Here is a 14893-nt window from a genome sequence, read left to right as displayed (position 1 = left end):
TGCTTGGCGCAGAAATAGATAAGGTGGTAATACTTCCCCGGACGAACTCTTTCACAATGAGTTCTACTGCTACTAAACTACGTTGTGTAAGACTTTAAATAACCCCTCCTCAAGGACGGTAAAAAAAACCTCTCAAAACCCGTAAAAATCTTAATTTATTAAAATCAGTCTAATAATTCATGTCGCAAAAATAGTGAACGCATCCATTTCCAGTCATATTAAATGATTATCACTAGTATCAGGTTTCTTACCACGGTATGACTTCTTTTTATTTTCCCGATATTTCGATAAAGCTGTCATCTGCCGCAGTCCAGTCAACCCGTGACCATGGAGCGTGCAACCGTTCCGAAATATCGGGAAAATAAAAAGAAGTCATACCGTGGTAAGAAACCTGATACTAGGGATAATCATTTAGTGAATAACCACGAAAGTCTTAAAATCCAATCATATTGTTAGTTGTCACAATAGTGTTTTTTTTATATTTTAGTTAGACATGGTTAAGTTTTAGTGCATATTGTATTTACTTATAAGAATTTGTGGCAATTAGATTGCTTACAAGGGTATGATAAGATATAATAAATAAATATTAGACAACATCACATACGTTGCTCCGATAGCACTTGTGTTATGGAAATCGGAAACAACAACGGTGCCACAAACTCCCAGACTCGAGAACAATATAGAAAAGTTTTTTTGCATTGACCCGGTCGGGGATCGAACCCGGGACCGCAGAGATGAGATATAATAAATAATACTACACACTGCCGTTGGTAAATCAAATAAATATAATTATTAATACAAAGATGGAACACTCAGAAAACTCACTTCGATCCGGCCGTCTTCTAGCAGTCCGTGCCAGACGTTATACCAACTAAGCAACGGAACAAACCACCGGACCTCACGTATCTTTTTATGTGTTTGTTGTAGTGTTTGTATTTGGTTTTTTCAAGGACTTTTTAGCCGTAACACCATCTATGAGAAATCTTAAGTGTTTCGTCACCCAGTTAGATACGTTTACAGCTACCAGCCCTGGCTAGATATGTCGCTATTTATTGTTTTGCTTTTGTTTTGCTTAGTTGGTAGAGCGTCTGACACGGTATGCTAGAAGACGTCGGTTTGAATCTGGCCGGATCAAAGGAATTTTTTCTGAGTGTTCGTCGATCTTTGTATTAATAATTATAACAAAGTAGTAGAGTAATTTCACATAAAAAATAATTGAATGTCAATCTAAAAATAATTGAAATAAATATAAATAAGAACTTTGTGGCTTAAAGCTCTGAGTCGCACTGCAACTGTTAAAAAGCTACATACGACCTTTTACTGACACCAGTAATCTTTATTTATTTATTTTCAAAAGGCATACCAACAGCATGTGTATTATTAATACATTTAAAGAACTTACAACTAAGAACAAAATCCGATACACAAGCCAATTACGTCGTGAAAAAAAAAAAGTGTACACGACATTCAATAATAACAATTATAGGCCGAGTAAACTAATACATGAATAGATTTTAAGACTTTCGTGGTTATTCACTAAATGATTATCACTAATTTCCAGGTTTCTTACCACGGTATTCTTTTTATTTTCCCGATATTTCGGAACGGTTGCACGCTCCATGGTCATGTCAGATGACAGCTTTAAGAGCAAACATATCTGTCTACCCTCTTGCGCTGTCGACGACTACCTTCATCGCGATTTGTTGTGGCGTTACCATTGTCACTCACTTTTTTCACACAAACAACACTCACTGTATCCACACGCGAAACTGTACTCGAGGTGTTTTTGTTTTTATTACTGCATGCACTAAGGATCGGATTCCATGCACTGGACAATTTAAAACCATCATCACAATATTTAACCGTAGTTCAGTTTCGCGTGTGGATACAGTGAGTGTGGTTTGTGTAAAAAAAGTGCGTGACAATGGTAACGCCTCAACAAATCGCGATGAAGGTAGTCGTCGACAGCGCAAGAGGGTAGACAGATATGTATGTCTGCTCTTAAAGCTGTCGTCTGACATGACCATGGAGCGTGCCACCACCGATCCGAAATATCGGGAAAATAAAAAGAAGTCATACCGTGGTAAGAAACCTGAAATTAGTGATAATCATTTAATACATGAATATTAATAGTAGAAACAATCAAAATAAATCAATAAATTAAAAATTAAACAAAATTAAATAAAAAGAATTAACAAAATAGACAATCACACAATTAATTAATTGGGTACCCTCGCAAACATGTGTTTTAAAATGGTGGATTTGTACTTTGCAAGGAAATCAAAAAATATATCGAGTATCAGGTAAAGTAGCACTGAGTTCGTTATAAGTGCAGCAGAGACGAGACACAGGGGCATGTATAACGACATTGGTTCTACAAACCGGTCGATGAAACAACCGAGTGACGGGCTTCTGGGGTAAGTTATACGGAACTTATAGTGAAATACGAGGAAGCAATTCTTAACTCTTTAAGGTTCCATTAACACAATTGTGCAAAAATAGTACATCATGCAGTCTACGGGAACGCGCAATGAGCTCATTTTAATAAAACCCAAACGCTGTTCATACGGGCACCTATGTGAAATTTTCCGCGAAAGAAGGCGAGATGTCTTGTGAAAGCCCGTTGTACAGACTCCAAGTGCTGAGAGTGCACCATATACCCGGGGTTCCAAACCACAGAAGCATATTCGAGTTGACTACGAACTAGGTTATTAAATAAAATTATTTTAGTTTTGCTACAAAATGATCGCGAATTTCTTTTAACAAAACCTAACATTTGAGCTGCCTTCTTAGTAACGTAGTTGATATGTGATATAAATTTCAGTTTACTGTCTAGGAGGATTAATCTTGCTGCTCCTAGTTAATTTTTATTAGCAGTAGAGCTCCTTGTGATAGAGCTCGTTCAGATACTGCCGTTTCTACCGCCAAGCAGTAAAGTGCGCATTATTGCGTTTCGGTTTTGAAGGGTAATAGGATGGGACTTGTCAAGGTATGACTTAGGGTGACCGGCGCAGTGGCAATGCCCCCGTATTTGCAATATAAAGCTCTGAGTGGCACTGAAACTGTTATGGACATATGCTTATCACCAGGCGCACGACTTGTTCGTCCCGTCACTTTATATCATAATCTCAATCGGCGCAATCTGCAGGCGCCTGTACTTCGGAATAATCCGGAGTATGGCCCTCTAAGGAGTCAGGTCAAATTGACTCCTTTTAGTGGAAAAATGAAAATAGGCAGAAAAATCAGAAAGAAAACTTGTACCTTGTCTCACATAATCATCACCAAGCTTCACTTGTGATAATTAACTGCAAAAGCAAGTTCCTCACAAGCGTAATAATAATTTGCATTTGCATCTTACAGTTATACGTTCCAAGCAACATTTACACAAAGTATAACTTGTCTGTTAGACTCGACATGTCTGTTTGTGCTTAATTAATATGTCAGTAAGCTGCAGTCAGGCTAAAGCAGTGGTTTATTTACGGGCCAATACCTTGCAGACGCCTAAGGCTCTATTTACACTGTTTCGGAACGGAATGGAAACAAATTTTTAGCATTTCTTGCCATCACATGATGGCAATATTGTTGTTTCATTTGTTTAAAAAAAAAAATATGAATAAATAAAACAATAATAATAAAAAATGTAAAAAAAATATTAAGTATTAAGTAGTATTTTAGTATTTTCAGTACACACTCCTTTCACATACTCTCAAAAAAAAGTAGTAATAGAAAGTATTTTAATATTTTCAAGTCAACACTTCCCTCACACATGTGTTGGGAGTACACACTCACTGTACACATTCACCAACACTATACATAATGTCAAAGACAAAATGTAGGCCAATAGCATCGCGCCTTTGATACACTACAAACGTGGAATTGAAAAAAAACTAGATAAGGAAGAAGAGCTACCTGTTTTTTGGCGATATTTTCTAGAATCGAGATTTTCTAATCATAATTATAATTCGTTTATATGCTTAAAACATGGTATAACATAATCTCACTATAGATTACTAAAAAAACCGACCTCAAAAATCATTCACCCCCTAGTTTGCGACTCTAGGATGTGGAATATTTTAGGAGGTAACCTCTTTCCAACAAAAAAAGAATCATCAAAATCGGTTCTATGCCGGAGACATACATACAAAAAAAAATACATTAGATCTGAGAACTTCCTCCTTATTTTGAAGACGGTTAAAAAGATAGTGTCAGTACAAACATATTTCGCATATATTAAATAGCATACAAATGTGTTGTACACACGCTAGCACATCAAGCTACACATTGACGTATCTTGTTCCGTTGCAATGGAGGCGATTTTCGAGCAAAAATGTGTAGTCTGATGTGTCGTTGTCCGTACGATATCAATTGACTACCACAACATTAAGCATATCACAAGTTACAAATTAAATTTGCCAATAATTGTAAAATCCTTGAATTTGAAAGAAAATATTGGACAGGATATCTTTATCTTGATAAAGTTTTATATCTTATTTCCTGTCAAATATTTCGTTTGTCATAAAAAATATTTTTATACAACTACTTGTACAGGTTCGTCTTAAATAAACTTAAGCGTATAAAATTATAGAATAAAAGTATGTATAATAATATAATAGAATAAAAGTAGTCTAGAAAAATCTCGATATCCATTTCTCAACCAAGACAAACAATTAAATTACACGACCAAATAACATATGCTATGGTTTCAAAAAATCGCACCCACTTCGTTCGGCGGCAATGTAAATTGAACTTTAATGTTTCGTGGAAATATTACTTGTTGTATCTACATAATTTAATTGTTTGTCTTGGTGGGAGAAAGGGATATCAAGATTTCCTAGAATAACAACCTATCTCAAATGCACCTATGTAATTAATTAGGAAGATGACTTCAAAAAAGGAAGGCGTATCTGGTGCGCATAGCCAACGTACGGTTTACCGGCACCATAGAACAATGAAGACGCACGTGCGCGGACACGCGTGCCAACAGTGCGTGGAGTTCCGCATACTTGAGATCAGTCCATTATTTTTTCGCTTGTAAAACCTCGCAAATCGTAGAAAAATGTTTTATTTTGGTACTTTGAAGTATAAAAATTATTACCGCACCTATAATATTATGCATGGAGGTATTCCATAATCATCGTTAAATCTTATTTTATTTAATTTGAATAATTTCACCATTTTCTGTTTATCGTATTTTTTATTATATAATATGACCTTCTACTTCTTTTTTGGAGAATTAAGTAAACATCTCGAATTTTTCTCTCTACTCATAAACGTTAATCGTTCGTCGTCGTTCAACTATTGACCACTAGATGGCAGCACATTGACTACAATTTAAATACTATAACTTGCAATAAGTAGTTATTAAACTTTCAACCAACTGGGTAAAGTTTAAATTGAGGTCAAATATTAAGTCTTTTTTTTTTTATACCAAATGACACGTCTGTTGTAAGCGACACACCTGTCCATGACAATTGGCAAATGCAGTGCTACTCAAAGATTGAAATCCCAAATATCTGAAGAGCACTGCTACTGCGCCCGTCACCCTGAGACACAAGTTGACAAGTTCCATGTGCCTGTAGTTTCACCAGCACCCTTACCCTTCAAAACCGGAACGCAGTAATGCACTGCTTAGAGGCAAAAATAGGTAAGGTGGCAGTACTTGCCTGGACGAACTCTTTCACAAGGCTACTGATATTAATAAATCTACGGGGAAAATATTCAGTAGTAAACTTACGCGGGAGCGCAAATTGTGACAAAAGAAAAAAGAAACAAGAAATACTGCACTTCAGTAAGTTACCTACATTCTACTTATATAGTGACGTTAATAATTCATTGTTACAGGGGTGTGCTTGATCGAACATGCAAGCGGTAGAACAGTGGAGAAAATCACCAACCACAACAATTCCTACACTAGCTACGGACTTTTCCAGGTAATATTGAAATACGCTGATGCTAAGAACGTTTTACGTCTCGATATGTGTGGTATTACAAAATAAAAGAAATTAATTACTACATAGTAAAGAAGTGACATAATGTTAGTAAAGAAGTGACATTATGTTTTTTATCGAAGTACTGAAACGAACCAATACATAAGCGAGGTGGTTAGACACCCGTACTTTAGCGATCGTTTTTAGTACTCCGATGGTTTATATTGGCTTTTAGTGTCGAGGTGAAAACTTTACTTTTCACTTAGATTGCGAGAAAAAAAAATTCTATCATTTTCGCTCTTCAATAAGATTATGAACCAAAATTCTGAAGTTTTCGCGGTATTTTTTTTTCATCCAGACACAGATACCAGCAACGCACCAACGCGGGAAAATCATATGACGCCACCGTTTATGCCCAAATGTACTTTTTACTCCTTAGGGATTAACGGATGCACTTTACTACCGCTACGTAAGGCTTTTAGCTTCGTACTTTTAGAGCATGAGAAGTGAAAAGTCATTTTTATTTCTTGTAATACACAGATTATAAAGGCGTTACAAGAATACGTTTAGAATTACTGTGACTCGCCTTGCGACATACGAAGTTCTCATTATTTTTATGTAATTTTTGCATGCAACGACCTATAAACTCTAATCATGCAGTCCACAACAATCTAATTATAATCAAACCTAATAAAAATTATAGCAATAGTAAGTAGTAGATTAGTCTCGTTTTAAAAAATGAGAACCCTTGACATGAAATGTAAATTTTATAAGAATTATATTAATGTGGCAAACGTGGGACATCATCATCATAATCATTCAGCCATACGACGCCCACTGCTGGGCATAGACCTCCTCCAACGATCTCCACGCGTTCTTTACCAGATCTCCTGAAAAATCAAGAACGTAATCCAATTTTATATCATTTCGTAAGAAGCACTATCGAAGACATTTTGTAATGGAATTCAAAAAAGAAATGCCTCTCAGTCATGATTGTGTGGCGCAATAGAGCCCTTGCCTTTTCCACATTGGGAAAAACAGTACCAAAAAAACATTTTTGAGCATTTCATAATACAATACGATCTGCTGTTAGTGTTGATGACTTGTTTTCAATCCAATTTTCAAGAAGTTATGTTTTAAGTCTCTCATGTATTTTTTAATTATAAGCATTGGTGGTATCGCGTTTGCCTGTCGACAATCCAGATATATTAAGCCCTGTGTAATTAGCTCCGCAGAGGCTTGCTGCGTCTTGTACAAGGTGAACTTTCTTGTAAACTCATATTGGAAAATGTTCCTTAATTTGTTTGGTCACAACATTATTAAAAACGAAATATTTTCATAATAATTTCATAAAGCCACATGTTAGGTTACGTTTATATTTTATACATTTAGTATAATCTATATGGATATAAATGGATATTAAAATATTTCATTTTAATATCCATTTAAAATAAAACAAATAATTAAAAGTTACCAACTTGACTAATCGAGTCTCTACTCGCGACTCAACCCATTTATGCGTCTCACTGCTGGGCATAGGTCTCCTCTCATACGAGGGTTTAGACTCAATTTGTATTGCAGCCGAACTGAATGGAAGCAAATTTTTGTAACGATATTGTACATGGCAGAATGAACTTTACGGAATGCGCGAGCATTCTCGAGCATGCGCGAAAATTCCGCTTAAGATTTCGGCTCCTATCTAGTTTGTGCGTTACGCAACTGACCATAAAATTCATTATGCTATTTACAACATCGTTACAAAATTTCGCTTCCAATCCGTTCCGCCGTAATTTAAATTGAGCCTTAGAGCATAGTCTAGGACTTTACGTTTTCCGAGGGCTGTGAACCTTCTTCGAAAATGCAGGTTTCGTCACTGTTTCCCTTGACCGGAAAGCTCATAGTAATTAGTCTTCAAATTAAACTCCGCATAGAACTTTCGAGATACTCAGAAGTACTAGTCCGGATTCGAACCCACAACCTCTGCTTGTGAGGCGGCCGCTCAAACCATTAAGCTATTACGGCTTCTGCGCTTCATTTCGACTCATCCGTAGAATAAAGGACTATGTGCAAGACTACTTGTTCTCAGGACATTACAGTTCGTTCGTTTTTCTTCGCTGTGCGTGTCAGATCGAACGTTGTTCGATTTTATATTTCCGAAACGAAATAAGATATGTAATTCTCAAAATACCTTCACAGAGGCTTTAGTTGGAATAACGAAATAATTCTCGTAACGTACTTATTCTCTTTTCGCTATATAATCACATCGGACTCAGTTCTTCGGATGAGTTGATTTATAGGCAGTATACATCAATGATCCCTATTTTGTAGTCTTGCATAAAATTTAACATTACAAACGTGACATAGCGTTTCAAAATCAGGAATAATTAATGCATTCGACTCAAATGTACCTGCTGTTACATCAATCAACAAAATTTGCGCCAATCAGAGCTTGGTGGCCAGATTGCTAAATTGGCGGATTATTTATTGATCATTATACACTACCTACGTAGAATAATCACATCGAGTGATTATTCATAGTCATCGAATATATAACCAGAAATAGAGACGAAATGTCATTTAATTTGATTGAAAACTATTCTGCCAAATCATTATGAAGACAGCTGCACTCCGACTGGCCAGGGGGTCTACTCTCGATCTCCGTCCGACATCCGTCCGAAACAATTACTGATAAATAAGCAATACTTGACCAAATGAAAAGACGCGTGATGCGAATGAAGCTTCATTCTTGATTTTTATTTTTTTATTTTGTCGAATATTATATATTTGACTGTAATTGTTTCGGACGGATGTCGGACGGAAATCGAAAGTAGACCCCTAGCCCAAATTCAAAACAATTGACGAGTGTCGTCAATTGTTTCACTTCAAATCTTCCAGTTTACCTTGAGCTTTGCTATAATGGACGAAAATTGCAAAATTACATATTCAATATTTAATTACCGATGAAATGTGGTCCCGTTTGTTTTGTAATTAGATGTTTTGCTGTTTTCCCACACTACCGAACGGAACAGCCCACATTGTTAGAGATATTATCTTTATTACAATAAATACATAATATTTTTGGAATGTACGAGACGTATACACAGGTCAATTGTGGGTACTGTACTATTTCAGTTTTCTAATTTATGATTTCAGCGCACACGAGAGTTGACATTTAAGAGTGATATAAGGCCCATTTGCCTGATGAGTTGCCAGGGATGGATGGCCTTTATTTCGTCTCTATTTCTGGTTATATACTCGATTTTTATAGTAGATAACTACTGACCGGCTTGATCATGGAATTATATTGTTAACCGACTCCAAATCGAGGAGGTCTGAGGATTGTATTCTTTTTTTACTCCGTTACATTTGTGTACCAATTTCGATTATTCTAATGTAAAGAAAATATTAGGGTGGCAAATTAGGGGTTGAATCTGGTTTAATTGATTTCATCCACTTTCCGTTAACCGATTTCAACAAAACTTGCCAAATAGATGTAGTTACTACTTACAAACTTCTGAGGTCGGTCGGTTTTTATAAAAAAAAGTTGTGATTATAATTATTAATACAAATATCGAAAATTTCGAAAAAAAACTCATTCGATCCGGCTGGATTCGAACCAACGTCTTCAAGCAAACCGTGCCAGACGCTATGCCAATTAAGCCACGTTACGAACCTGCGGACCTTACGAATTTTTTGTGTGTTTGTTGCCGGTCTTTGTTTTTGCTCGTACATGTCGACAAATTAATTATAATAACTACCTTCGTTCCCGGTTTCAGCTGCTACCCCCTCCCACCCGTTCAAGGCGTCCGTGCATCACTTATGTGCTCGTTCGTCCTTGCTGTAAAACAAATTTCTTTTTTAACTCCTTTTCCTCTCGTGCTGCGCAGTTGTGGAATAGACTCCTTTCCCATATCCAGTCTGGCCCGTCAATCTGTTCTTTCGAGAAAAGGTTGAAAGCGTACTTTCTTGCTGAACTATCTTTGTAATCATTTTTTTACATACTTATTTATGTTTATATATATGTTGTGTACCTATGTGTATATATTTATGTGTATGTACGTATATTACATTTTATATACACATATAAGTAATTTATTGTACTTCTTTCTCACTCTGTCTTGCTCGCTATTGCCCGCTTATAACTTTAGCTCTCACTGCCCTGGGCTGTCTGGAAGAGATGTCTTTTAGAGATAAGTCCTGCTTTGCTCACCCTCTATTAATCTAATATTTCTGTTGTATTTATTTGTTGAGCATCCTTTGATAAAAAACGGTTTTTTTGCGCGTTAAGTATTCATTGGAAATGAAACTATTTTTCCGGATTTAAATCGCGTATATTTATATCGCGCATAATTTTTAATATATTTAACTTTTATTCTAATTTCTATTAAAAATTAATAATAAATTAAACTTAATAAAAATTCCTTCAATAAAATAATTTGTAAAATTTAATGTAGCGTAAATTGGAATGTTTCTTTGTAAAATTAAAAATAAGGTATTTAATTAATAACTATTGTAACTATAGTGAAAAAATAGGGTGGTTTGCATCAATATTAGACATAACTGGTTGAAGACTGTACCACCTCAGTCAACTGTGACCATGCCCGAAACGTCGGTTTCTTTGAAAAAACAAATATACGCGATTTAAATCCGGAAAAATAGATTCATTTCCTAAATTTAATAGATATTAGGCGAGCCCGTGAAAATAAATATGTATATCCAAAAGTAAATAATTACTAAGAATAGATAACAAGTCGACATTTCTTGCCTACTATTTAATAAATTAGATTTTTTCAGAGGCAGTTAAGTAAATTGACTTTGAAGAAAAAAAAATTATTTATACTCCTTTGAAAGCAAATAGTAAATTTATTAAATTCTATACTGATTTTGATAAATGTACTAGTACTAGATATACTATAGTTTTGTGATTGTAAGAAATTGTACTATGTTTTTTGTATAAAATAAATGAAAAAAAAATAACCATGTGAAGTGCCACTACGCCCTGCGCCAAAATATTTGAGGGACACTGACACTGCGCCCGTCACCCTGAGACTTAAGTTGAAAAGTCCCATGACACCCCATCCCATTGAAACTTAGTGAGATTATATGTAGTGATTATTTATAGTATTCTTATAGTATTTGTCCGACTTTTCTACTTCCTTTTGAAGTCTTCCGCGTAAGGTTTATACATTAATTATCTCAGTATCTACATCTAATGTGGTTAATTATATTTTGAACTCTATGCATACACTCCTAGAGTAATGTTGTTTGAAAATTGTTAAGTCAAAGCACTGCTGCACTACGAGACCACTCGTCGCGGTTTCCAGTGAAAATAGAAACTTTTGTAATGAACTTACTTGTTTACTACGCTCTGCGACATCGTGACCTGAAGTAGATTTTGGCATCCAACACCAAAATACACCATATTGCACCCTCAACTTTAAAGTGGTGTAATTAGAAACATATAACAAATAGCCGTGGTAACCTAATGGTTTGACCTACGGCCTCTCAAACAGAAGCCATGTGTTCGAATCTAGGCTCGCACCTCAGAATTTCTATTTTTTTGTTTTATGTGCGGCATTTCATTTGAGTTTTACTTGAGCATTTGAGCATGAGCTTTTCGGTGAAGAAAAACGTTATTACAACCCACGGAAAACGTGTGAAGTCCTCTTCCGGTTTGAAATGTAACATGTTTCGGAAAACAAATAAAATAGCACACTTTTTTTTTGTTATATCAAGAGACGGGACGAACAAGTCGTCCGCCTGGTGGTAAGCTACATGTCTGTCCATAACAGTTGCAGTACCACTCAAAGCTTTAAATCGCAAAAATCTGAGGGGCACTGTCACTGCGCCCGTCGCACTGAGACATAAGTTGACAAGTCCCATGTGCTTTGGTTCTGGATGGGTGCTGGTGAAATTACTATCACCAGCACCCATTCAAAACCGGAACACAGTAATGCTCACATTACTGTTTGGCGGCCGAAATAGGTAAGGTACTCTACTACTACTAAAACACTTGGCTAACACTCCGGGAGTAGTGTACTAGGGGAACAGAACTTCATAGTTAGCTCAGGAACATAGTACATAGGGCAGACTATAAGTTTCCGGAACCGGCCACTTAGATAAACAATATTGAAAAACTAATTACAACTTTTGAACATGGAACTCTTTGGCTGTAGAATACAGTTTCTTTCATCTGACTGTCACTTGTTTGTTACATTGTGGCGTTATTTTGGAAATTGGTTGTCTACATCATCATGGATTTAACTCGTGAAAATTTTCATAGTATGATTTTCTACGACTTTAAATGTAATTTAAAAGCTCAGCGGAGCTTCGCTTGGCTTCAAACTACTTTTGGCGATGAAGCACTATGCAAGACGACTATTTATAGCTGGTTTGCAGAATTCAAACGCGGTCGTGTGATCGCCCGTCCATTGCTGTGAACAACAAAAACATCGATGCTCTGCGCCGTATGGTCAAAATAGGCAGGCATGTGACACATAATGAGATTCGGGCATCTTTAGGCATAGGCATGATTCAAATACAATCAATAAATACTACACAAACATTTGGGTGTGAAAAAGCTGTGCTCTCAGAGGATCCCACAAAATTTTACTGAGGCTCAAAAAACGGATCGCGTCACTTGGTGCAATGCCATGCGTACCAGATTCAGCGAAGGGGCATCAAATTTGGTGTGCGACCTATGTCCCACACGAAATTTGATGGCTTGATGAATGTTACTATTAACAGATGACGAAACATGGATTTATAGTTACGATCCCAAAACAAAGCAGCAATCGAGCGTGTGGGTCTTTAGAGATGAGCCGAAACCAACCAAAGTGGCGCGCGGGCAAAGTGCTCCTAAGCGGATGATTGCTTCTTTTTTTAATAAAACTGGACACGTAGCTACTGTTGCTTTGGAGAATCATTGTACCGTGAATAGTGATTGGTACACGACCATTTGTTTGCCGGGAGTTATTGACAAACTCCGTAAAAATAACTATAAACGCCGTATCGTCTTGCACCACGATAATGCCAGTTCTCACACGGCCAGACAGACAAATTAATTGTTGAAAGTGAACAACGTTGACCTTAAGAGCCATCACGCATACAGTCCCGACCTGGCACCTTGTGACTTTTATTTATTTCCAAAAATTAAGAACCAGTTATGCGGTCAACGATTTTCATCACCTGAAGAGGCTGTCGAGGAGTATGACAAATATGTTTCAGAGATTGTCACGGAGGAGTGGCATAAATGTTTTCAAAATTGGTTCATTCGTATGAAAAAGTATATTACGCTAACGAAGAATATTTTGAGAAACAATAAATTTATTTCTGACCATTTATAATATTTTTTTCTTACTCATTCCGGAAACTTATAGTGCGCCCCACGTATAAATGTCAATAAAAATAAGATTCCAGCTGATATCAAGAATGTAGAAAAAACGTGTTTTTTTTAAAAAAGTTCTTTTGAAAAATGATATTACGATATTAACAAATTTTTTAAAACAGTCCAACACGATAGATTTTGTGTTAATTCCAATTTAATATTATTATTACACACACAAATAAACATCCCTTCCAACCGAACTCGAACCAGCTGATAAATATTATAGTAATAAAAACATGATATTTTAATAAAAATTAAATATTCCGACTTACTAATTTTACAATTTGATTTATTATTTAATAAAATATTGCGTTTCTCATTTGTTAATTATTTTATTTTATTCAACATCTTTAATTTTTATGCTTTTGCCAGCTAAGTTAGCTTTTAATATATTACCATGATGCAATTTTATAACTATCACTATGATAGAAATCTAAATAAATTTAAATTTCTGTGACCGTTATGAAGAAGATGAGACGTGCTCGGTTCGACTCGAGCTTCAAAAAATTAACAACTGCGAGGATTACTCATAGAGAGGCGAAACACGTATCGGGTGGTGGTATTTGTGACTGTAGTTGCGCGTGTGTTATTAATTTTATGCGAAAAGAGGATCAGAACAGTAACTAGTGACATGGAAAAAATATTCAATACATTCTTCACTTTCACTGGGTTTGCGAAGCAGTAAATTAATTTACTTCTATTTTTATTAAATGACGTCACAACAAGGCAGTCAATATGTCAATACGATCTTGAGTGAACATTCCACGCTACTGCGTCGCTCCGGGCTTGTCAGATGTCTGAACGTCTTGTATTGAACACATATCGCATGGTGAAAGGCCTTTATGTACTTTGTTAAAAGTTGACAAGCATAAAAGCTTTGACAATAGGTCTTGAATACAAACGAGAAATTATTACTATATTTTATTACTTGTACCAATGATCTTATACACAAACATTGTTAGTTTACAATTATTTGTTTGAAAAGTTCCCATTACATGATATTTTTTTATTACAACCACTTTGCAAGTCTTAAATTTATATCCTGAGGTAGCCTGGAAGAAATGATCACATGACAACAAGACCGCTTGTTGTATATAAGCTATATTTTGTGCAAAACTCAGAATGGCGGCTGTATTTTTTGGAATGGAAGTACTAAAAATTCAAAATAATACTATGTTATTGTACTAATCCATGTAATCAATGATAAAAGTAAAATTTGTAAAGTTTGCAAAAGGTTGTAATTTGCATATTTAGTGGTCAGTATCTATCTGTATGAGTCCTTCGAGTTAGAAATGTGTTGATTTAATATTACATTTTATGGACCTCTTTAATTATAAGACGAATATCATTGATCCTATCGATTAGTACAGTAAAATAGTGTTTTGCAGTTTTAGTCACTTCGAATCCCGGCACAAGTGAGAGTTTCAAAAATCTGTAAATGCAGTTATTCATACGAAGAAATATTAAACAATGTTTCCTTTGGCTAAAATTAGATATCTTAAGTATTTAAGGTAGTTTGCCTTCCTGTTCTATTGATTTTTTCCACCCTGTATCGTCTATACAGTGTGTTCTCCACAAT

General features: G+C 35.7%; 2 protein-coding genes across 3 annotated transcripts in view; one reads left to right on the top strand and one right to left on the bottom strand.

Moving 5' to 3' along the window:
* The window catches only part of LOC113227494, a 195842-nt gene that overhangs the window by 97209 nt on the left and 83740 nt on the right, over nt 1-14893 (bottom strand). The gene's annotated exons all lie outside the window — the stretch shown is intronic.
* LOC113227495 (lysozyme-like) overlaps nt 1-14893 on the top strand; it is a 61474-nt gene that overhangs the window by 27846 nt on the left and 18735 nt on the right. For both annotated transcript variants that reach the window (XM_026460434.1, XM_026460436.1), the window contains one exon: nt 5842-5930. In XM_026460434.1, the coding sequence (XP_026316219.1) occupies nt 5842-5930 (89 nt within the window). The remainder of the gene's footprint in view (nt 1-5841; nt 5931-14893) is intronic.

Source organism: Hyposmocoma kahamanoa, unplaced genomic scaffold, assembly GCF_003589595.1.
Source record: "Hyposmocoma kahamanoa isolate Upper Pololo Valley unplaced genomic scaffold, ASM358959v1 210, whole genome shotgun sequence".
NCBI classification, from domain to species: Eukaryota; Metazoa; Arthropoda; class Insecta; order Lepidoptera; family Cosmopterigidae; genus Hyposmocoma; species Hyposmocoma kahamanoa.
Note: the sequence above shows the minus strand (reverse complement) of the source record. Positions and strands in the feature narration are given on the sequence as shown.